The sequence below is a fragment of the Peromyscus californicus genome, unplaced genomic scaffold (assembly GCF_007827085.1).
Source record: "Peromyscus californicus insignis strain IS unplaced genomic scaffold, ASM782708v3 Scaffold_12__1_contigs__length_115047231, whole genome shotgun sequence".
In the NCBI taxonomy this organism is placed as follows: domain Eukaryota; kingdom Metazoa; phylum Chordata; class Mammalia; order Rodentia; family Cricetidae; genus Peromyscus; species Peromyscus californicus.
This window is the reverse complement of record NW_026294413.1, coordinates 68,655,582-68,681,249: the sequence shown is the minus strand read 5'-3', so window position 1 is coordinate 68,681,249 and position 25,668 is coordinate 68,655,582. Positions and strand designations below refer to the sequence as shown.

Here is a 25,668-nt window from a genome sequence, read left to right as displayed (position 1 = left end):
ACCTGAGTGCAGTCCTGGGCCTTTTTCAGGGTGAACTTTTAAGCACAAAAAACATGTTCTGGGTTGACACACTTCAGTTAACAAGAACATTTAGCCAAAAACAGAACTACAGAAGCCAAAAAGCAAGGTTAGTACATTCAGAGACTTATCCAGAACTATGGATTTGATGGATTAGGTCTTTGTTTTCATTTTGGCAGGTGGTGCTGCCTCTGTGCTGGGTTCCAAGGCCTGAATGGTACTTCCATCATGGTGTCAGTTGTGCTAAGGTCTGGGGGCCTGTCATAAAATTGTATTCTTCCTAGCTTTTGGACAGAGATCCTAAAGCTTTTATACTGTCCTGACTGATGGAGTTGGAGGAGTCCGTTTTATTCCAGGCAGCTTCTACTGAGCCTCTGGGTGTGGGGGTGACTCATGAGAAGAACAAGCCATGTGGAGGAGTTTGTGATGTTCAGCCCATCTCCCCTTCTCAAAAAGCAGGGAGAGTTGCAGATTGTGTTAGCCAGTTCTGCCTACATGATGGAAGTAGGCTCTAGAAGGTGTCCAGGGCGGAACCCATCCATGCACCAGGAAGACAGCCTACTCTAACCCCATGAGACAGAGCTCCTACCCTTGGGGCACGGGGACCTCATTGTATGTATCCTTGTCTCTGCCTGATTACCCTTGTCCTTTACCATGTCCTTGCTAACAATATTGCAGACTTTTAAAACTTGAGACAAGAGTTGTGGAAACCCTCATTGTAGCCATGGCAGACAGATGTGCGGGGAATGTGAGTCTCCCCTACTTGCCATTAGATCTAAAGTGGAAGCAGCCAAAAACTAAGGAGCTCTTGGCATTTGGTAGCTGTGGGAATCAGCTTTCCCTAAGTGTGTGTGGTCCCTGGTATGTCATCCATGCTGGGGGTGGGGGGATAGCCATCCAAGCAGGGGACAGCATAAATTGTCCTTGATAGATTTTTAAAAAGAAAAAGAAAAGAAGACACAAAGTTGGATGGGTAGGGAAGGAGGAAGAAATCTGGGAGGGGGGAAGAGGGGAATCCTGTCAAAGCACACTTTATAAAATGCTCAAAGAATTAATGAAAAATGGGAGGAAAAAGTAAACATCAGTCCTGTGGGACTTAGCCCTGAACCCTCAGGGTTTATATTAATTCCTGGATGGTGTTGGAATGGAGTTCTGGGAGACCCAGTCCGTGTTCAGAGAGTAGGAGAGACGGTTGTGTAGGAAGATAAGCTCTGGAAGAACGTGTGGGAGAGGAAGCCATGTATTCTGGAGGTGAAAAGAGCAAAAAGAAAACGGTAACAGTTGCCTCATTAAAGACTATTGCAAGGAAAATTGTTTTACAGTAATGAGAGCCGCTGTATGCAAAATGATATAAGTAATCAAGTAACATATCCAGCATCTGTACAGAAGTTATTAAAACGTTTGCATATGAACACATGTAGTATGTATGTATGTGTGTATGTATGTATATATAAATTTTCTGCTAGAAGACAGAAAAAAAAACTAAGTTTCCTAAAGCTAGGAAAATGAGTTTCACCTTCCAGAATTGAATCACAGTGTTCTGAATATAGAAATAATAATAATAATAATAATAATAATAGATAGATAGATAGATAGATAGATAGATAGATAGATACTTGTATGGCTAGATTCTAGAACCAGGTAACTTGTCAAAGTTTAAAAAACACTTTTCATGAAAAAAAGCATATATGGATTTACAGCTGTGATAAAGGTGAGCATATTTGGAAAGAAACTGTCTTATGTGAAAGGATTGGCTTTCCGACATTTAAGTCGGCCTCTAAAATGGGTAATGAAACCCTGTGTTTTTTCAACAAGTCTTAGACACATAATATTATAGACAGAAATAGATTGCCACAAACCAATAATTTTGAAATAGGGCCCAGGAAAATGGTAGGCAAGAAGACCTTTATAGCGTGTGTAAGTAGAAAGTAGGGAAGCCTGCCTGGAGGTGGGAGCAGACAAGGGGCTCTGTGTTTAGCTTGGGATTACATCTGCAACATCACTTGACTTTAAGTTCATAACATTTATCTATGTCGTGACTGACCCTTTAGAAATACAGCTCATTGGCCCCCACCCCTCACCACAGATGAGAGTGAGCCACCCTAAGAGCATGCTAGTAGGGAAGCTGACTCTGTCCCTTTACCCAAGCCGGGTGGCCCCAGTGACCTGGACTGACAAGCTAGCTACCACCCAGGCCCATGGCCAGGCCTTGGGTTGACCCACCCTAGCATCTCCCCCATCTAGGACCTGCTGGAGCTCATGAAGGGACTGGTCCTGTGGAATGATACCCACAAGATCTCCAAGAATCAGGGTGACCACAGGATATCCCAGAGGAGTTCTGGTGAGGATCCAGTGAGGGTGGCCTTGAACCAGACCAGTGACTTACTGCAAGGAACATTTGCTAGCAAAGCTGATGGGACAACGGGGTATACTATTGACACACCGAAGCCTCCATGCCACCAGGAGGAATGAAGAGGTGATGGAGAGGCAAGGAAGAAGGAGAAGCAAAGAGGTTCTTCTGTTGTGGTGGTGGTTTTGGTTTGGTTTGGTTTGGTTTTGGGGAGGGGGTTGTTTTTGCTTTTGTTTGCTTGCTTGCTTGCTTTGTTTTGTTTTCTTTGGAGGCATGGCAGGCGTGAGGGGAGGATATGGGGGGACCGAGAGGTAAGCAGAATTGGGGTGCATGTGAAATTCCCAAAGAGTCAATAAAGAAGTTAAATTTAAAAAAAAAGGAAAGAAAAGAAATACAGCTCAGAAGTGGAAACAGCATTGGAGACAAATCTCAGTATTGATATATAACTAGTATATTTTTTGGACAGAATATTTAACTCGTCTATTACTCAGCTTCCTTGTGTATAAAATGGGGATAGTACTACCAGCTCTACAGATTTTACAGGGATGAGCCTTGAACCTGGGTGGCATAAGCCTATAATCTCCAATACTTGGGAGACTGAGGCTGGAGTACCACAAGTTCAAGGCCAGTCTGGTTAACTTAGTGAGCGAAGAAATGGGTACTGGGGACATGACTCAGTTAGTAAAGTGCCTACTGTGTGAGCATGAAGACCAGTGGGCAGATCCTCAGCTCCCATGTGGAAACTGAGAATGCCATCTCATGTCTTAACACCAAGGCCTTGGCAGTGAGGGACAGAGTCAGGAGGACCCCTGTTCAATGTGAGACCCTGCCTCCAAAAGTAAGGTACAGAGCGACTGAGAGGGACAACCAACGTTGACCTCTGGCCTCCATGTAGATGCACACATGCATACACCTATATAAATGCACACACATACAAGAGCTCTACAGCCAGGGGCATAGCGGAGTGTAAAATGCTTTCCTAGCATGTGTGAGGTCTGAGAATTAGTCATCAGTACTACACACACACACACACACACACACACACACACACACACACACACACACACACACTCCTTAGTAACAGAAACCTGTTCTAGCGAGCTCTTGAGAGGAAAGAAGTTTGCTTTGCCAGAGAACAAACATCCAGGTAGCACGCACCTCTCCTTCCGTCAAAGCTCACCTTTGACCCCCTGAATCTCAATACACAATCTTCACAGTCCCATAAGAGACCCTCGACATCTCCACAGGAGAGATGTTAAGATAACAATGTGGTTTTTGAGACAGAGCAAAAAAACTCAAAATAAGAAATGACTGTCGTGTGCAAAGCTGACCCTGGAGAGGTCTAAAATGTCAGCCCTGCCCTTGAGGTACTTGCAGCCTGCTTCCTGAGAATGGGAAAGAGGGAAGGGATGAGACCTGGGGTGTGGCTGGAGACCAAGATAAGCATGTGCAATGAGGCTTCCATGCAGAAGGAGACTTCCAAAGACTTCTGAGACTTCAGGAAAGGGGAGGAACAAGCCAGGCAGTGGGAGATGATGCAAGCATGAAATGCAGTTATTTCTACAGCAAAGGGAGCGGAAGAAGAAGAGGAGAGGAAGCTGGTGCGGCGGTCAGAGGCAGAGCTGTTCAGTCTGAGGATAGGAAGCCGAGGAGATGATCATAAAATCTAATGGAACCATTGTTGGATCTTAACCATGGTGTGAACTTGGTCACCTTTTCACCTTGGAAAAGTTGCTGTGGCTTGACTCAGAAGTGAGAGCAGGAAAGAAGCTAGTCACCCTGCTGACAAGGCATGGCCCATGTCCACACATGCAGCACAAGCGTGAGTCTCCTCACAGAGACAGAAGACACAGTGCTGACAGGGAGAGTCACAACCAATATCAAGACAGAAGACAGATCTGGGGTGGCCTTGAGGCTTCCGGTTTGGAACAATAGAAATGAGCGTCTCATGCATTAACCCAGAGAGCACAAAAACAAGAACAGAGGTCCCAAGGGCTGATGAGCACAGCGCATTAGGAGAGGTCATCTCATGTTTCCCGTCTTTCCACATCTTGGCCACATAAGGACAAGCCTTGGACGGGAAGAAACATTTCCTTCCAAGAGATGATGCTCTTTCCAGGATGTGCATCCCACAGCAGCTGATCAAGGCCACTGCTACCCTCTTCTATGGGGAAATATCAGGGCCCTTTTACAGTCCTAGGAGAGAGGCACAAGTAGCTGATTGGCACTGACCACAGGTGAATGTCCTGTGTAAGGGCAACTGACACATACTATGAAAAATTATCTCACCCCATCTTTTCTCTATGAAGGTGAAGTTTTATTCCAACCAATGCTTTACAAATGCTGTGTTTCTCCTGGTGACTCTGAGATCCAGATGAGAGGGATAAAGACAGTTCAGAGTCTGCCCCAGGGCTTTGTACCAGGCACACAGTTGACCTGGATAGTTTTATGTCAACTTGCCACAAGCTAAAGTCATCTGAGAGGAGGGAACCTCAACTAAGAAAATGCCTCCATAAGATCAGGCTGTATTCAAGGGCGTTGTCTTATTTAATGATTGATGGGGAAGGGCCCAGCCCATTGTGAGTGAGGCCATCCCTGGGCTGGTGGTCCTGGGTTTTATAAGAAAGCAGGCTGAGCAAGCCGTGAGGAGCAATCCAGTAAGCACCACTCCTCCATAGCCTCTGCATCAGCTCCTGCATCCAGGTCCCTGCCCTGTGTGAGTTCCTGCCCTCACTGCTTTTGGTGATGAACTGTTACATGGAACTGTGAGAGAAATAAACTTTCCTCCCCAAGTTGCTTTTGATCATGACGTTTCATTGGAACAATAGAATCCCAAACTAAGACAACAGTATTGTGCTTTCTCAGGCTTTATAACCAACACATAGTATTCTGCTCCACGATTCTGCTACAGAAATTTAGAGATCACTGTGCTCGGCAGAAAGAAGCCAAGATGTGTAAGGAAGGGGTCCCTGCGTGATACACAGAACATCATTTGTATCTTATTTGCTTTCACTTTTAAATAACATGTAATTTTGTGTATCTGTGGGGTTCACTGTGACATTTCAATAAAGATATATATTATAAAATGATCAGTTCAGGGTAATTACCATCTTCATCTCCTTAAGCACTTATCATTTCTTTGTTTGCAGACTAGTCAAAATCCTCTTCTCGTGTGTATTGATGGCATAGTGGTAAGCATGGCTGCCTTTCAAAAGTCTTCTCTTGTAGTTATTTGGAAATGTGTGGTCCTTTCCTGTTATCTACAACCACCCTGTTGTGCATTCAAACATCAGAGCCTGCTAGTTATAACTTGGTGTCCACTGTGAAATCGCTCTCTCAGCAGTCCTCTTCTTTACCACACACCTCTGGTAGCCACACTACTCTACTCTCAACTTTTATGGCATCAGTTTTCCACATTCCGTATGATAGTAAGATCATGTGTTATTGTCTCTCTGTGTCTGGCTTATGTCACTTTAACACAATGTCCTCCAAGTCCATCCATGTTGTTACAAATGACAGGAGTTCATCCTTTGTGGCCAAATAGTGTTCTATGGTGTGTATAACACTCACATCTCATTGGGCAATATGATTCTATATCTTAACTATTATAAACACTAGTGCAATAACCATGGCAGTGCATGTGTTTCTTGATATGATGATGTCACTTCCTTTGGGTATAGAATCAACCACAGGATTGACAGGCCAGAAAAGAACACTGGATCCTATGGTGGTTTGAGTGATAGTAGCCATCATAAGTTCATATGTTTGAATGCTTGGTCCCCAGTTAGTGGAACTGTTTGGAAAGGATTAGGAGGTGCGGCCTTGTTAGAGGAGGTGTGTGTCACTGGGGGTGGGTTTCAAAAGCCCACACCCTTTCCCATTAGCTCTGTCTGCCTCCTGCTTGTGGATCAGATGTAAGCTCTCAGACACTGCTCCAGCCACGTGTCTGCCTACTACTATATTTCCTGCCATGATGGCCATGGGCTCTAACTCTTTGAAACTTTAAATCCCAAATAAGCCCTTTCTTCTATAAGTTGCCTTGACCATGATGTCTTACCACTGCAATAGAATAATGACTAAGGCAGGTCCCTGGGACTAGAGTTACATCATGTGGATGCTGGGTCTTGAATTCAGACTCTCTGGAAGAGCATTCAATGTTCTTAACCACTGAGCCATCCTTCCAGCCCAAGTTCAAGTTTTCATTTTTTTTGTACCTCCACACTGTTTCTTTGAAGAGTGTACTAATATACGTTCCCACTAACAGCATGCAGGGGCTTCCTTTCCTCCACAGTCTTGCTATGTTTCATCTTTGGCCCATTTAATAATAGCCAGTTTTAATGGAGTGGTGTGGTATGTTATACAGAAGAGTGAATTAGACCCTTATGTCTCACCATATATCAAAATCAACTCAAAACAGATTAGAACCAGGTGGGGTGGTGCATGCCTTTCACCCCAGCACTTGAGAGATGTATGGATCTCTGAGTTCAATGTCAGCCTGGTCTACAAATTGAGTTCCAGGCCAGCCAGAGCTATACAATAAGATCTTGTCTCAAAAAACCAAAAACAAACAAATAGCAACAACAAAACATATTACAGACTGGAACAGGAGGCCTCAACTATGGAACTAACAGGAGAAAGCAAAAGAGAAAAGATTCACGACCTTCATCTGGGAAAGAATTTTTTAATAAGACTTCAAAAGCATGAGAAACAAAAGCAAGAATTGACAAGTGAGGTTATATCAAATTAAAAAGTGTGGAGGCTCCTCAGAAACCAGAAACAGAGCTACCATGTGACCCAGCAGCGCCACTCCTTGACTCAAAGGACTCTGTATCCTACCACAGAAATATTGGCGTTTCTGTTCATTGCTGCTCTAGTCACAAGTAGTGAGAAAATGGAATCATCCAATTGTGAGCAATCATGAATGGGCGAGCAAAATGTGGTATGTGTACACAGTGAAATTTTATTTGGCCATAACGGAAAATTAAATTATGAAATCTGCAGGTAAATTAATGGAACTGGAAAATATTGTATTAAATAAGGTAAGCCAGGTTCATAAGCAAACAGATGTTTTCTCTCACCTGCTAATCTTAGCTTTTAGTTGTTATATATGTATATGTTTTATATATATATATATACATATACATGTGTATTTGTTTATATGAGAATAGGTGTGGGTAGAGGCCAGGAAACTAGAAAGGCGCTCATGAGGTGGGAGCTGCTTTCAGGAGTGGTAGGGAGGGTAATAGCACCGATGTGACGTGAAGGGGGAAGGGAGAATTCTGGTGTCCAGACAGTGCAATGGGGATGGGGCCAGGGATGTGGGGGAGAGGAGGGAGAGTCACCCCACATTAAATGTGTATGAAATTTTTAATGTAAGAAATTATATTTTTTTCCTGTAAAGCAACAGATACAACAGAACAAAGAGCCAACCTATAGAAGTAAGAGAAAATATTTGCAAACTATACATCTGATAAGGTGTTAATATCCAAAATAAATAAGAAACTCAAACAAATCAATATTGATAATAAATAATAAGTTGATTAAAAAGGAGCAAGACAGCCATGGATAGGGAAGGGTCTCACGGAGCCTTGTTCCCACCCACCCTCCATCTCCTGGAGCAGTTTGGCAGCTGATTACTGCTGGGAGGGGGGTCATTGTCTTCAGTGGTGTACCCACTAGTGAATCACCCCTGCTCCTGCCAATAACGACACACTCCTGCTCTTACAGTCATCCTGGCTAACCTCAGTGGGTCACGAAACAAAAGCAAAATAAAACAAAGACAAAGTAAGAGGGACTTGGGAGGAGCGGGGCTGTTTGGGAGAGGGCAGAAGATAAGTGTGATCAGAATGCTTTACGTACATATATGAAATTGTCAAGGAGTAGGGTTTTTAAAGTGGGCAAGAGACCTGAATCGACATGTCACAAAAGTAGACACAAATGGCTCCCGTGTGTATGAAGAAATGCTCAACATCACTGTTTATTAGGTAAACGCAAATCAAAATCAGTTCTATTGTAAAGTAGGAGGCTGGTGCTAGTTGGAGACTCTGATGACTCAGCAGTGTGAAGGCTGGAAAGAGGGCAGGGAGATGACGTGGGTGTGTCCTGAGGGAAGGAGGAACTGGTGGATAGCCCAACTTAAAAGCGCACACAGGAGGGACAGTCGCCCAGACACCTCCTGGGAAGCTGCTCCAGACACTCCAGTTCCTTACAGGCCTTGAACACAGCCACTGGGACACTCCATCAAGGCAAGTCTATGTTGAAATTCCCACATATGCATTCTCCATTCTCTCTCTCTCTCTCTCTCTCTCTCTCTCTCTCTCTCTCTCTCTCTCTCTCTCTCAAATTTCACATTTCCACATGCTTGAGACAGGCATCCTATTCCATGGGCAAAAGAAAGCTGCGGACCAGTAAACAAGCAAAGACTTTCCAATGGGTAACCACAGAGATACTCATTCACACCATGGTGATTTGAATGTGAATGGCCCCCATTAGCTCACATGTTTGAATATTTGTTCTCAGTTGGTGCAACCATTTGGGAAGGATTAGGAGGTGTGGCCTTGTTGGAGGAGGTGTGTCACTGGGGGGTGGACTTTGAGGTTCCAAATTCCCATGCCATTCAGCTGGCTCTCTCTCTGCCTCATGCTTGTGGCTCAGATCTCTGCTGCTCCAGTGTCACGCCTGCTGCCTGCCACCGTGCTGCCCTGATGGTCATGGACTCACCCTCTGAAACCGTTAACTCCAAATTAAATTCTTTCTCTTATAAGTTGCCTTCATTATAGTATTTTGCCACGGCAACAGAAAAGTAGATAAGACACATATGAAACGTTCAGAAAAGACTAATTGACAAAATTGTATTTAAATTACAGAAAGTAAGTCAAAGTTACCTGAGACTGAGGTGGGGTTGGAGGTTAGCTCAGAGAGGTATGAACGAATCTTACAGAAGCCATGAAAATGTTCTCAGACTACTGTGATGGGGTGACTCAACTACTTGGTAAAGTGACTTGAAAAACCGACTTCAGCACTTACATTTTATGACACGTAAAGCTGGTGGTGGTGAGGCTGCTCTCCTTTCGAACTCAACTTTCAAATCTTCTCTGTCTATAATGTGGCCTTCCCTAAAGTTTACCTGAGAAGGCACCTCTGTTCAAAGTTCCATTTTCCACGTCCCTTCACTGGCCAGTTCAAAGAGGAAGAAGTAGGTGGTTCTACTCTGTCCTTATTGCTCTGTGATGTACTGATTCGGAGGGAAGACTCTGCCTCTTGCCAACCAAAAGCCTATTCCAAGTGCCAGTTACTAGGATATGGCTCCTTTAATGATGGACACCTTAGGGTTTCTGACCTTTCTCTCTTGATCTGGTTAGGAGCGGGGCCTGCTATTGGAAGCATGGTCTTCCAACCTGTGCTAATGTCGCTGAAATCTTTCTGGAATGAGCCCTCCAATACCAATGAGAGTGGGAAAAAAGATGCATTCACCAGTGGACCAAAGCCAGGAGAGCTCCTGACAGGTCTGGGAGCTGGGTCCAGCTTGTATTCTCATTTTATACTCTAAAACCACAAGGTGGGATGAGCAAGCAAGCCAGATTGGTCAGATTGTTAAGGGCAATGGCCCATGGTTTCAGCCATTTCTCCAAGTCATTCTGTTCCAGGTCATTCTGTTCCAGGTAGCAAGTGAAGTCATGCTTGGCAAATATACAGTCCAAACAATGCTCTAAGTGAATCACAAAATGAATCAATAAATCAGTATCTAAGAACTGGTCTTTTCTGTTTCACTAATATGCTCTGAATTCTGAGTGTTGTGGACTGGGCAGTGCACATGTGTTTACATCTGCTTGCTGCTTCTTCACCCTTTCCAACGCCTATTTGCAAGGTGTGTAAGCCACACTGTTAAGTGAAACTGATTTAGTCACATTTTTAAAGGTATAGTATAATAAAAATTCATGAAAATCTACTTGATGTAAACCTGTTTGTGTGGTTTTTGTTTGTTTGTTTGTTTGTTGTTTTTGTTTTTGTTTTGTGGGCAAGGGTGTTACTGCTTTCTTTTACAGTGCTAAGGATGAAACACAATGCTTGACTGTGCTGGTGGGCGCTATAGCACTGAGCCACAGTCCTGGTCCTCTGAGGGTCAATTTGATCAAGTTATGCCATGAGATACACAGTCAAGCTCCACGCACCTGATCTGAAGAGAGCTTTGGACACTGCCTACTTTCATACTCTGTTAACATGTACTCTCCAGCTCTCTCTCTCTCTCTCTCTCTCTCTCTCTCTCTCTCTCTCTCTCTCTCTCTCTCTCAATGCTCATTCACTTTCTTCGGCCCCCAAACCCTCGACTCATAGTCCCACCTCTCATTTCCCTGAGAAAATTAGACAGTGCACTTCTTATCACGTGCCTCCCTTCTTCCCTCACACTTACTTGTGTTCTCTCTGCTGAGTGAATTATAGATGCTCACAAGCTAAATGCCACCTTCCTTAGCATTCTGGCTCTGTCTCTGACTGCATTTTCCAGGACACTCCTCACTGGTCTACTCGCTCTGTCTGGCTCGCTCTCTCGCTCTCTCTATCCTGGATCGTGGGGCTCGTCCTGACCAGCTCACGGTGCTGCCATTTGTCTCCCCTCTTTTTGTCAGCGTTCCATCTAGCAGTCACCCCCACTGCCCTCTCAATTTCTTTGAAAAAAATAACAATAAATAAATAAACCCTTGGAAAGGGTTGGCCATATCCATCCATCTGTCTTCCTCACCCTGTCTCTCATCCCCACTCTGCTCGGGTTCTGGACCCCCACCCTTCCTCGGAAACCTCTTTTGTAATAGTCAGCAATCACTTCCTTGTTGCAGAAGCCGATGGTTAATCCCGAGCCCTCTGTGTCCGGCAGTTCTCGGCAGCCAGTGACATGCACGGCTGTTAGTTCTTCTCCTCGGAAATTCTCCCCATTTGGCTTTCTTCCTTGTCTTCCAGGGTTTTGTTATTGTTGTTGTTGTTGTTGTTTGCATGCAAATATGTCATTGTATTTGTACGTCTTCCAGTTTTATTAAGATGTGTGATAAATGTTGTATAACCTTGATTTTAACAATATGGAATACATACATGTATCGATCATCACATGCTATGCCATAAATAGGCATGTATATATGATAATATTTTTAGTATTAACAGATATTTTCAAAAACCAAAATCATTGTATGTATTGTAGTGTACCATGTGCTTCTTATTTTGATTGTAGGCATTATACATGACACTATTACATAAAGACATGTCATACAAGTAGATGTTGTACATTAGACATATTCCTTTCACACATTTGGTTTTGAAGATGCAAAATACCTAGTTTTTTTCCTACTTTTCAACAGAGAGAGAGAGAGAGAGAGAGAGAGAGAGAGAGAGAGAGAGACAGAGAGAGAGAGACAGAGAGAGAGAGAGAGAGAGAGAGAGAGAGAGAGAGAGAGAGACAGAGAGAGAGAGACAGAGAGAGAGAGAGAGAGAGAGAGAGATGGTTTGAATAAGAATGATCCTCATAGGCTCATATATTTGAATGTTTGCTTCCCAACTGATGGACTGTTCAGGAAGGATTAGGAGGTGTGGCCTTGTTGGTGGAGGTGTGTCTCTGGGGAGTAGGGGGGTTGAGGTTTCAAAAACCTATGCCATTCCCAGTTAGTTCTCTCTGCTTCAGGATCAGATATAGCTCTCAGCTACTGTTCCAATGGCACATCTGCATGCCTGCTGCCATGCTACCACCATGATGGTCATGGACTCACCCTCTGAAACTATAAACAAGCCCCAGTTAGATACTTTCTTTTATAACTTGCCTTGGTCATGGTGTCTTTTCACAGTAATAGAACAGTAACTAAGAGAGACAGACAGACAGACAGACAGAGAACATACTGATGTGACTCAGCTTTAATCCTCGTCTTTTGAATGTATTCACTGCCAGATAGACTATGCCAGCCTGAGTTATAACTCCTAAATATCTGCTGGCAGCCTGGCGCTCTCTCCAACACCAACTGTAAATTTGGGTACAATTGCCTGTTCTGTCTCTACATTGGTATTACTTGGTAAGTACCTCACGTTCAGCATAAGAAAATGTGCTTCCTTGATGGGGTGGTGATTGTCCGAAGCAGACCTGCTGCAGTGCTTCCCTTTGCCTAGTCATGATCACTGACGTTTCTGATCATGGTCCATATAAGGCATAGGAAGACCAGAAAGAACAGCCGAGCATGCCCCCTGAACTGCATGCATGCTCCCCACTCATGAGTGCAGTCTGAGAGCAAGGCATCAGTGCAACCAGGCAGATGATGCAAGAGTCTGGGCACCTGCTTGTGTAACTTGTTCACTTATTCAGGATCTCCTTAGGCCTGGTACCTTTGCGTCACCTCCTTCAAATGATGAGTGGCTGCCACACCCTACCAACTTTACGACTACTAGAAACCAGACCAAATTGAGCGGCTCAGGTCACACAACACTTTGAAGCAGTCCCTATAAAACAAAAATATGACCATATCAATAACAGACACATTCACTTTTCTTATTAAATTTCAGTGGCTCCCACATGGCCTCTGGATGAAGTCAAAATCTTTGTGGCTGTTGACAGTCTACAGCAGCAGTTCTCAACCTGTGGGTCACAATCCCTTTGGGGGTCCCATATCAGCTATCCTGCATATCAGATGTTTATATTATGATTCACAACAGTAGCAGAATTACAACTATGAAGTAGAAAAATAATTTTATGGTTGGGGTCACCACAACGTGAGGAACTGTATCAAAAGATCACAGCATTAGGAAGGTTGAGAACCACTGGTCTACAACCTCATCTCAAGTCAGTCCCTAGCACCCACTTCCTGTTCCAGGCTCTGTGGTGATCTTCTTCACTTCCTGTTCCAGGCTCTGTGGTGATCTTCTTCACTTCCTGTTCCAGGCTCTGTGGTGATCTTCCTCTCTCCTCCTTGCCTCTCCTTACACTGTTGTCTTCCTTGCCTGATACCCGATCCATATTCCCAAACACCTTACTCCAGTCATGCCTTAAGAACCAGCTCAGAAAAAAAATTAAATCAATTCATGTGCACTATGGTGTTTATGCAACACTGAATACATCGGTATTATTATATCAGAGCAAGTCTGTGGAGTGTTGATGAGGGAAACGGTAAAAATATTTAAAATAATGGCAGTTAATTTAGTGACATGTCTTATTTTCACTTTCTTCTATGAGGGATTAGTTTTTTCAAGGTAAAATCACACAAATATAAAATGAATAATTTTTATTTAATAAAAAAATGCCAAAATTTTTTATTAATATATAATTAATGAGGGGAGCCACTAAGGCACTACAATTTATCCGAAAGTGAATTCAGAAAGCTCACCTATGTAATACAAATAAGTTTGCTTATTAGACACAAAGCTGATCTTCCACTCTGGATGAGGGAGATAAGTTGACTATTCTTCAGGTGGCATGTATCTGCACCCTGAACGAGCCTCATTGGCAATGTTATCAGTTACTTAAAGCTCACTAACTTATAACAAGTTTCAAGACAAGGAAAGATACAAAGGACCCCCCCCACATCCCTCCACGCCCCCAACCCCGCAGACACTTGTCATCCAGAAGACTGCATTAGACAAAGTAGTGGGTGTCATGCCCCATCCCCCAGCGGTGACACTCAACCCATTTCAAAGCCAGGCACATTTTGTCTTTGGCAAATTTTCCCTAAACTTTCTTATAAATTTTTTCAATTTTTTTTAATTTTACAAAAAGCATATATCCTTTTTTCTAAGCGTTAGTCCTTGCTCTAAACCACACAACATTAAAAGTGCTCTTTCCTAATGAGTTCAGGTATCTACACCTCTTTCTAGGGGTTTTGTCTAACCACTGTCACCCCAGACTCTCTTCCCTCCCTGTGCACCCCCAAATCTGTGTGAACCACATTCTGCCTCGACCACATTGTATATTTATTTTTCTGCAGGCCCAGCTCAGACTGAGCGTTTTCAATACCAAAATTATGAGAGTCATCTTTGTTACCCAGCCCAGAGCAGGACACATCACACACACACACACACACACACACACACACACACACACACACACACACACACACTTTTTCTTTGAATGAATTTAAAGAAAAACAGTGCATGTCCAGATTCGGTACCTTTTTCTTGGGGGGGGGGGCGGTGGAGGGGGGTAGGGAAAAACAGCAGACAAAAGTAGCAGAAAGTGACAAAGGGCAGGCGGAGGGACAGCCAGAGACCGAGAGTTAGTTTTTGCTTCCCTGGGGCAGCTGAGGAGCAGCTGAGGAGGACCAAGAATAATTAGGACCTTAGACAGATGAAGCCCCATAGATTGGGACTAAATCGCCTTCAGTGACATTCACGAAATGTGATATAGGAAGAGAAAGAAAGCACGCACGTTCCTTTGAGTCTTTAACTACCTGGGAAGTAAACACCGGTAATGAAGGAGGAGCGTAGGAGTTAAAGCCTGAGAAAATGGATTCCAGGTTTGTCTTTAAAGTTTCTTCAGCAGCACTTGTCTGCTCTGATATTTACCCAAGATTTACTGAAGTCGAAATGCTTTAATAAGAGCCTGGCTTTCGGAGCTGCGTGCATAGCTGTAGATTTGTGGAGGTTTGAACAGAAGGTCAGGTACTCAAAGATGAGGAAAACACAGTGGCTTTGTACACAACGCCTGGTTCATCCACCACCTGAGCACTGCCAAGTCCAGGACGGCCACTCTGGGAAAAAATACTTTGAAACTAGAGCAGAGCTGACACAGCTTACAGTTTGGGGAGAAGGGCCCAACCTTCTGCCTCTAAGAAATTTGACCCATGGACCCAGTAAGGGCCTTAAGAAAATGTGTGTCAACTGAAGCCAAATCCTCATTCTTCTATTCATTCCTTTTAGCAAATACCAACCAACAACGGCCAGCACCCGGCCCCTGCTAGAACTGACCAATACAGCACCATCACTCAGGGTCAGGGAGCTGAATGTTACAAGAAGAGCAAGCATAAGAGCCACACAGTTGTGTAGCAGAGACAATATGGCTCTGAGGCCCAGAACACCACCACCACCACCACCACCACCACCACCCCAGGCACCAGGATCAAAATGAAGGGCAGTCTAGAAGACTTGAAAAATGCCATACCAGTGAAGCAAGATGTGTAGTGTATCCTAAGGCTTGAGATAAGATCAAAGAGATAAAACTTGTGACCCTTAGGCAGCCCTAGAGCCACTACAAAGCCTGTTCATGTGTGAATCTTATGTCTATGGTCCTCTCACAGCAAACCTTTTATCTGCTCATGATCCTAAGGAGTCTCAAAGAGTGGATGTTTGTTGAACCTCTGTGTGTGCATGTAAGCATGTGATTCCCGATAACCAAAACCATCCCAGTTTCAAAGGTTGGACGTGGGAAATCTTACGTTCATAAACATTGGACTGGATAGAGCCACAGGCTCTTGAGCTGGCCCAGGCATGTCCAACCTGCAACCCATGACAACTATGAATGCAAACCAACGCATTTATACATTTTTCTCTTGGATTTGATCTAAGCATGTCTCCAGAGACACCAAACAAGAATGGCATCCCACTGCCACAAAATCTTCCCTTCCCTCCCTGATCCTGGCCCCCCATGCCTCCTCCTCACTATTGGCCCTAGATCTCTGAGGGAGTATGGAGCAGTGAATGTTATGTCAAAGTGTTGGATGTCATTGCTGGACTGAACTTCCACCAGAGATTCCTAGACCATCCCAGTCTCAGCCCAACAGAGAGTATCAAAATTCACCCCCTCCTTATAGGATCTGGCAATGTAATGTGATTGCCTTTCTCTTCTAGAGGTCACCCTCCCTGGACCAAGCTCACCAAAAAGAAAAGCAAACAGAATCCCAATGTTTAGGCCTCTGACCCAGAGCTGGAAGAGACTCCCCACCCCTGTGGCTGCACACTCTATGAGAAGCACCAGTAATGGAGCAAACTGCAGTCTCAAACTGGCCAACAAAGTCGCTGTGGTTACAGGGTCCACAAACGGGTGAGAGCAACCCTTTGGGAACTTGGAAGCTGTGGGTATCTCCAGATTTTGCTGATCTCTTTGTCTTGACCTTGGCCCCACAAAGCAAAGCCCATGAGGCTTAAGAGTCTGGAGAGTACGATTCTACTTAGAAACTCCAAGGGGCCGGAGACAAAAGCAGTGCCAGATGTATGACCAGCACGGCCCAATACAGGCCACTCTGTGATGAGCCTAAAATCCAGTAGGAAACAGGAATGTATCATAGAGTAACTCAATAGAAGAAGGCAGAAGGGATTCAACCACTGCTCCAAACTTCTGTTAGTCAAGAGTAGTGTGTAGATGTAATTCTGAACGGTTTTATTAAATAAGAAACACAGAGCCAAATGCAGAGTTAAGAGCCCAAGAGGTCAGAGCAGCAGCCAAGAGCTAAGACCAAGACCGCCTTCTTACCCCTCAATGTTGCTGTCGTCCTTCCCCTCTATTTTATCAGTAGTGCTACCTGGGTTGATAACTACCTCCTTTCAGCTGAGTGCCTGTGAGCACTCAGCAACATTCAGAGATCTGGGTCAAGGAACTCTACAGCGGCACCCGCCCTTGGGGTGTGGACAGTCAGTTGTGGTTCCAGCAGGAGATAAGGCCAAGATCTGATGAGGGACACAGAGATCTGATTCAGCCAGGACTGATCTATCCTCTCTTTCCCATTCTGGCCATCTTAATCACCCAGAAGTAGGGCATGAAGCTAGCTGCTCTGGATTAGTAGAGAAAATTAATTTGATACCTCAGGGCAAAAAATATAACAAGCAAGAAAGGGGTCAACCCAAGACTGAATTGTCACATCCTCTTCATCCTTGCCCACAGGATTGGCTTCTCCATTGCTCGACGTCTGGCCCAGGATGGGGCCCACGTGGTCATCAGCAGCCGGAAGCAGCAGAATGTGGACCGTGCCGTGGCCATGCTGCAGAAGGAGGGACTGTGGGTGTCAGGCACTGTGTGTCATGTTGGGAAAGCAGAAGATCGGGAGCGGCTGGTGGCCACGGTGAGGGACATAGGGCTTCAGCTTTCCTGTGACCCACACTAGAATACCCAGTTACAGACTCCGTTGCATGAACCTGGGTCACTTGGTTCTGCTTGACATGCCTGTAATCTCCCCCGAACAGAACTGAGCAGAGAAAGGACACACTCAGGCCAGGAGGGAGATGTTGGAGTGGGGAGCACTTTAGGAGCGAAGAGGCTGCATCCAGCCATTTGTTGAATACCCACCAGACCCTCCAGGAAGACCAGACCCTTGGGGAGGATCTGATCAGGGACAGAGATGTTATAGAGAAAGAAGTCCTGGTTCTTAGCCAGACCTAGAGTGTTCAGGAAAATGGAGAGGTGACAGTATATCTCAGATGTGCTATAATGTAGATGAGAGGTGTGTTAAGAAAGGCAGGCCGGGGTGCCTGGGATTGGGAGGACATCAGAGGCAATCGGAGCTGAAACCCCAGCTTGTTGTTGGCTCCTGAAAAGAGACCCAGTCATTCTCCAACCTTGCTTAGGATTATTCCTCTCCAGGACTGGATCCAGGCACATTCCCAGACCAACAAGAGCGGTGTCCCACTGTGACAAAAACTTCCCTCCCCCCATGTCTGCTCCTCACCCACAGGCCCTGGAACACTGTGGGGGTGTGGACTTCCTGGTGTGTGTCGCAGGAGTTAATCCCTTGGTGGGAGGTACCCTAAAGAGCAGTGAACAGATCTGGGACAAGGTAAGATCTGAGAAAGCCAGCCAGAGGCTGGTAGAACTTCATCATCTGCATTCGGAAAACCCTCTCCCGGAGTAAGCTTGCTCACCTAGGAGTATTCCTCAGCTTCCACACATCCATGCTCTGTCATCAGCTCACTCACACAGGGCAAGGCCAGGTTTCAGACTCCCTGAGCCTCAGTTTTCCCATCTGTAAGATGCAACCAAGAATGTCTAAGTTGAAGTTCTGGTCATCTAGAGAAGTGAATGTCTTTCTCCCTTGCCCAGGGATGCTTATTCCTCAACACTGGCCCTTGTAGGCTATAATCCTGAAACTCAGCCTTTGCCGGGTTCGCCTGATGATGTCGGCTGTGATCCAGATGGAGTTAGTACCTTTGGAGACAAGGAAAAGCAACCCAGACTTCAGGGTCTGCAATCCCGAGTCATCAACCTGATCCCTTTTGTACTGAGCCTTCAAGATGTCCCCCTTACCCCCGTAAATGCCTCAGTAAATTTCCCTTGGCAGAAGCATCATGTACACACTCTACATTGTATGTTTCCTGCTATGAGAGAACACTCAGCTGATTACATCTCTCCTCTCCTGCCCCTCACTTGCTCTGATTTCAGATCCTGGGTGTGAATGTGAAGGCTCCAGCCCTGCTCCTGAGCCGGCTGCTGCCCCACATGGAGAACAGGGGGTGAGGATCTGGAATGGGGGGAGAGGGGGTGGAGGGGGGAGTCACTTGTATGAAACAGGGAGTAGGGAAGCAAGAGTGTGCCAATAGCACAAGAACAATAAGAGTTTGTCTTTCAAACTTTGGGGTCACTTAAAGAAATCAAAGAACCCCATCCATTGTTGTGCCCAGAGAATGGAATGCAATGGCCAAGGAGTTTGTCAAGGAGTCTTCTAAAAGGAGAATGGGGCGGTGGCGTGCGCGCATGCGTGTGCTTCGGGACGCGTGCACGGTGGTGGTGGGGGGCATCCACAGGTGTTCCCACAAGCGTCCAGGAACCCGGAGATGAAAGTGACTTCTTTGGAGTGCAGGAACTCAGGTCACAAGGCCTGGTGAACCTGAGGTGCCGCATGGCATCTCTGTAGTCTGCTGTTTCTCTGCCTTCTCGTCCGTCACAGGCTGGGGCCGAGGCCCACCTGACCTGCTCCCTCTCGCCTGTGAGGGAGGCCCGGCACTGACTTTCTCTCATTTGATTTCCCACTGATCTCAGTGACGTGAGATGTTTCCAGAAATGTGTTCTCCAGGAGTTCAGCATTTGTTCTGGGCAGAAGCCCCATTCTCGAGGGTTCTTTCTCATTGGCTGTACCGCAGGCCCACCCCACCTTTAGATGCTGTCGGTTGTCAGCTGGGTGCAGTGACAGATGAGAGTTCAAGGTCATCAGCTACCAGTCTCGGTCTCACTCAGAAATCTGCCAGGCCCCTTCCCTTGCACGACAGTTCCTCCTGTGAAGCCCAGCATCAGCAGTGTTCTGTGCCAGCACGGCGCTCACTCTGTGACTCAGAGTGATAAGTGGAGGTTGTCTCTGGGCCAAGTGCTTTGCACTTAATGCTTTAAGACTCCATTTCCAGGGCTGGGCTGGGTCTGGAACGGTGGAGTGCGTTCTCAGCGTACTCACGGTCCCCAGGGAGAAAAGAAAGCGAATCTTTCTTCCGACCAGACTGCTTCCCTGTCTGGTCCCATGATGGCGTTCTGAATCCAGCAAGCACAAGCCCAGCACCTGGTACAGGCTATGTGTTGCCTCTCTAGACTCAAGTTGTCAACTGTGAAATGCAACCAGCACTTCTAATTATGACGCTGAAGTCCCGTTCCAATTCCAACACAGGCATGCTGTAGGATTAGATTGAGCCATATTTTAAAAAATGTCACGTTTGTAGGATAAAAATGGCCACATGGTAGTTCAGAGGGTGCTCTCTGTAGGAGTCCAGTACAACAGACAAAAGCAGACGATGCCCCAGCCTGATACATGGATTTTTCTCTGTTCCCTGGTACCTGACCTGGGCATCTCTGCAGAACCTAGCTTCACAAAACTAGCTGCAAAGGACTAATGAGAAGGCTGCAGAGGCTTTCAAGTCAGAGGCCTGCCTTTGGATCCACACTCAGCACTGCTGTGCGGTCCTGCCATTTACAGTGTTCAGGTCTTTGTTTATCTATTGAGCAAGAGCTCAGATGACTAACAGACCCGTGAACGTAACTGACATGATAAAACATGCCAGCCCCCAAATGAAATACAAAAATCCATCTATATATGTACTGCAGTAAGTAGTGAATATTGTTTGAAAGTAAAATAACCAGCAGCTTAGTTTATCACATAAGTAGTGCAGATATAATTTAATAATTAAACTCAGCCTATCATTTATAAAAATAGTAATTTATTGTTGTTATTCTGGGATCTAAGCAAGCAAAATTACTTGCATTTTTTTTAAAGAAGGCAGGATTTCACCAAATGAATTCCATTTAAATTGTTTCCTTCATTCTTATCTACTTGCTAAGATCCTAATTATCCTTCTTCACGACCCAATTTAAATGGAGCTTCCTGTGGGCTGGAGAAAAAGGAACTCTCAACCTGAAATTCTATACTTAACAAATTCATCTCTCACAAACTCAGGGTAGAGTTACAGCAATCTTGGGTCAACCGAAGTCAGTCACTAAAGGACATTCTAGCCACATGCTTCCTGCCAGAGGAATTAGACAGCCAGTCCTTAAAACGTGTAAGAGCAAAAATTAGAGTGAATGACAGAGAGAAGAGTAACATGAACAAGCCAAACCATCTATTCCCCAACGCAAGGATGTTTTGGAGGTTTCAGAGAAATAAAAACATACAAAAATAATTTTCACATCAGAAAGATAGAAGTTGAGTCACACTGCTGAGAGATTCATATGTTGTTTAGACAGAGCAAGAGTATTACATTTTAATTAGCTAAACAGCTCTATTTTACTTTCTGTATAAACAGATCCAACAATGTCCTTAGAGGACAAAATATATTTTTAAACTAATAGATAGGGAGGTAAAAACAAAACAAACAAAAAATCCAAAAGAAAATGATAAGGAACTGGGGGTGGGATTTGAAAAATCACAAAATTGGATGTTAGGTATTAACTGACTCTTAGTACATCGGTAAACACTGTTAAAATATAAGAATCACCAGGCTAGGGCCAGGGAGGTAAATAAAGAGCTTGCCTCACAAGCGTGAGGACCTGGGCTTGCTCCACAGAACCCATATGAGAAAGCCAAGCTTCACTACTGAAGGCCCTAGCCACCCAGCCTAGGCGAGGAGGTAAGAGAGCTCAGATCAGTGAAATAGCCCTCCTCAAAGACAGTGAGAAAAGACACCGGAGAAACGACACCCAAGCTTGTCCTCTGATGTCCACACATACGTGCAGGAACACCTGAACACACACACACTCACACACTCATGTACCCATACACACATTCAAGGGGAGGAGGTTGGAGGAGGAGCAAGAGAGACTGGGAGTAATGTAACACATAAATACATAAAACCAAAGATTTATTTAAAAAAAAAAAAAAAAAAACGAGTACTTTTGACAAATTGCCAGTAAAGTTGATGAAGGAAAGAACAAATAATACCAGGAATAAAGACAAAAGCACCACTAGAGAAATTGAAAGCAATAAAAAGGCATTACGCAAATGATACTGCCGACCAGAAAACTGTGATAAACACATGCCGAAACTGTAATGAAACACAATTTTTAAAATCATATACCCTATCAACATTATTCAAGAACACATAGGAAATGTTTCTAGTCTTTTTTTTATCTTATTTTATTAGGTTTTGAGAATTTCATACAACACATTTTGATCATATTCACCCTCCCCCTAACCCCTCCCAGAGCCACCCGCCCCTGCTCCACTTCCTGCCTCTTTGTTTTAAATCTCTCAAGTCTAATTTGCGCTCTAGTATCCTCTTGGATGTTCGGCCTTCCATGGGAGCATGGTTGACCTACCAAGGGCTACACCCTGAAAGCAAACTGCCTCCTCCTCTGCCAGCAGCCACAGACTGCCAACAGCTCCTGGGCTCGGGGTGGAGCTTCATGTCCACTGCTCTGTGTTAGGAGAAGGTCTGAGTTGAGCTTGTGCAGACCTTGTACATGCTGTCACAACAGCTGTGCACTCACTTGTACAACTGTCCCGCCGTGTCTGGAAAACATGGCTTCACTGTAGTCATCCCAAACCTCTGGTTCTTAAACTCTTTCAGCAGCACCCTCTCCCGAAACGATCCCTGAGCCTTGGGGGGAGGGGGTGTGATAGAGTTGTCTCTCTTCAGATGAGCATCCATCCCCAAAGCTCCTAATCTCTTCTCTATGACCAGCTGTGGGTTCCTGTGTCAATCCCCATCTATCACAAACAGAAGCTTCTCTGGCAAGGGTTGAGAGATCCATTGACACAAATGAAAGTTAGTAAGAGTCACTTTGCCAGGCAGTGGTGGCGCACCCCTTTAATCCCAACACTCAGGAGGCAGAGAAAGGCAGATCTCTGTGAGTTCAGGGCCAGCCTGGTCTATAAAGCAAGTTCCAGAGCAGCCAGAGCTACATAATGGAGAGACACTGTCTCAAAAATAAAACAAGAGCAGGCTTAATAATATGTCCACTTAGCATAACAATAGTAATCTATATTCGATTTTTCCCCAAAAACAAAATCCAAACACAGATGGCCTCTCTGTTAATATAACCTGATTAACATTATTGAGGACCTAAGGAAAATGAAGATAAATCCTCCTACCAGGCCTAAGCTGTTCTCCCTCACTCCCATGGCTTCCATCCCCAACACCAACACCATTATCAGGTACACAGAGAAGAACTGTGTCCAGCTTGTGTTCTGTTCCTCTTTATCTTGCCAGACAAGGTTCGGTGGTCCTGGTGTCCTCAGTGGCAGCTTATATACCACTTCCTGTAAGTATCACTGTCTGTGGCTCCAGTCAGGTAAGAGGAAACTCCCCTTTTCCACCCAGAAAATTGGGTGATGGAAATAACGGACATTTAACAATGGGTTTCCTCAGAACTGCTCATGTGCGAAAGAGGCACATCATCTTCTGTAAACGCACTTGGCAGGAACATGTGCCACCTCTTCTGGACACTGGCTTCCAAACTCGATGAGCAGGCTATGTTACCGGGGTAGATTCCCTGAGCAGAACGCAGGAGACACAAGCGTCTCTCCCTTGTCCTCAATTCCAGTCTCTCCATCTAGTCCCCTTTCTGTCCTCAGAGGCTGGGAGTCTACAATGTCAGTAAAACGGCCCTGCTGGGACTAACCAAGACTCTGGCGGTGGAGCTAGCACCGAAGAGCATCCGTGTGAACTGCATCGTGCCAGGCTACATCAACACAGACTTCAGCCAAGTGGTGAGGACCAAGGGCGGGCACTCTTCCAGCCACTGAGTGCTGGGGGCCTGCCACTTCCTGGGGGCCTGCCACTTCCCATACGTCCCTGTACTCTTTTTTTTTTTTAATTCTCGAATACAATACATCCTGACCACAGTTTTCCCTCCCTCCATGCCTCCCAGTCATCCCCCTGACACACACCTCCCCTCTCCTGCAGATCCACTCCTCTTCTGTTTCCCTTCAGAAAAGAGCGGGCCTCCCGGGGACATCAACCAAACACAGTATAACAAGATACAAGACCAGGCACCAACCCTCACATCAAGGCTGGGCGAGGCACCCCAGTAGGCGGACAAGGGTTCCAAGAACAGGCAGAAGAGTCAGAGACACCCCCACTCCCATTGTTAAGAGTCCCACAAACACGCCAAGCTAAACAGCCACAGCATGTATGCAAAGGGCCCAGTGCAGACCCTTGCAGACTCTGTGACTGTCGCTTCAGTCTCTGTGAGCCTGTGTGACCCCTGCTTAGTTGCTTCTGTGGGCCGTGTTCTGGTGAGACTTGCACTCTTAAGCTTTAAACCTTTGGGCTCTTTTTTGCTCAGATGTTCTGGTCCACAGCTTTGGGGATCCACATTAGAATCAAAATCAGGGTCATCCCAGAGTGTCCCACAGAAGCCCTTTCACGAACACACAGCATGCGTCATGTAGAGCCCATGTGATTGTGTCTTGCATGAACACTACTCTAACTTTTGACCTTGCCTTTAGTTCACTGAAGACTCAGCCATTGAGGAACATTTGAAGTATTTCTATGGAATGCAGAGGTAGGTTATATGAGGCAGATTCCCTTGTAGATCTGAATTAACATGACCTCAGAACCTACATGAAAGACGAAACATCATAGTCTATCGCTCTGCAGGTCGTTAGCCATTCCCCTTTCTAGGATCTGAAGAGCCCAAAGGCTTGAGACAGCCTCTGTAGCTCCTTACAGGGCCCACAAGTCTTCACTTGTAGCTCTTTGCTCATCCCCACAGGGTCTTGATTCTGCAGTTTCACTCAAGAGCTTTGGGCTGATGGGGAGGGTGTCACTGTTTCAGCCTCCTCTCCTCTCTCCATACAGAGTGGGGCAGCCTGAGGATTGCGCAGGACTTGTGTCTTTCCTGTGCTCCCCGGAGGCCAGCTATATCACTGGTGAGAACATCGCTGTAGCTGGCTGGTCCCCCCACCTCTGAGGGAACTGAGGTCAGAGCTCAGGCTCACCTCCCCACTTAGGAGACCTATGTGACCCTAGGACCATATGATGCAATATTTTTAAAAAATAAGCCTGTGCTCCAAATGTGTACACTTTGGTTCAAAGCTTTCAGAAGAATAAAAGCTCATCAGAAAAGAGTTTATAATACAAAGCCGTCATTAAAAGGAACAAAACAATGTCAGTTTGCCTGAAAACAAAATGTGGGCTTGGGAATCGTGGATAAAAGGAAGGCGGCACAGTTGGGCAGGGAAAGTGCTGGAAGCAAGGACAGCAAATTGGCTTTCTGAGCATGTTACTAAGTGCTTTCGTGTGGAGTATTTCCTAAGTGTTCCTGTGAACCTGCTCTCTTAATATCTAATTCTGCAGCTAAGGAAGCTGAGACTTAGGATTCTCATTTTCCCATCAGACTCACATCCTATAAGACCTAAGCTGGTCTACCTGCATCCCTGCACACTCCCGCCACACTGCATCCCTGCACAGACCCACCACACTGCATCCCTGCACACTCCCGCCACACTGCATCCCTGCACACTCCCGCCACACTGCATCCCTGCACACTCCCACCACACTGCATCCCTGCACACTCCCACCACACTGCATCCCTGCACACTCCCGCCACACTGCATCCCTGCATGCTACACGCTCCTGCCACACTGCATCCCTACACAGACCCACCACACTGCATCCCTGCACAGACCCACCACACTGCATCCCTGCACACAACCACCACACTGCATCCCTGCACAGACCCACCACACTGCATCCCTGCACACAACCACCACACTGCATCCCTGCACACTCCCACCACACTGCATCCCTGCACAGACCCACCACACTGCATCCCTGCACACTCCCGCCACACTGCATCCCTGCACACTCCCACCACACTGCATCCCTGCACACTCCCGCTAACCCTTAGAGAAAAATGTAAGCAAAAAGAAAAATATGGAATGGAGTGAGTTGAAGGGAGGTATGGAGAAAGGGGAGCTAGAACTCAAGCAGGCTTG

At 45.6% G+C, this 25,668-nt stretch overlaps 1 protein-coding gene across 1 annotated transcript; it reads left to right on the top strand.

The window, feature by feature from the left end:
• Positions 1–16,224: 16,224 nt before the first annotated feature.
• Positions 16,225–24,641, top strand: LOC128107956 (dehydrogenase/reductase SDR family member 2, mitochondrial-like). The gene is made up of 7 exons (XM_052734286.1): positions 16,225–16,364; positions 17,202–17,379; positions 17,989–18,090; positions 18,693–18,763; positions 22,937–22,988; positions 23,302–23,453; positions 24,491–24,641. Exons 1-7 carry the CDS (start codon positions 16,225–16,227, stop codon positions 24,639–24,641), a joined length of 846 nt encoding a protein of 281 aa, XP_052590246.1.
• The last annotated feature ends 1,027 nt before the right edge of the window (positions 24,642–25,668 follow it).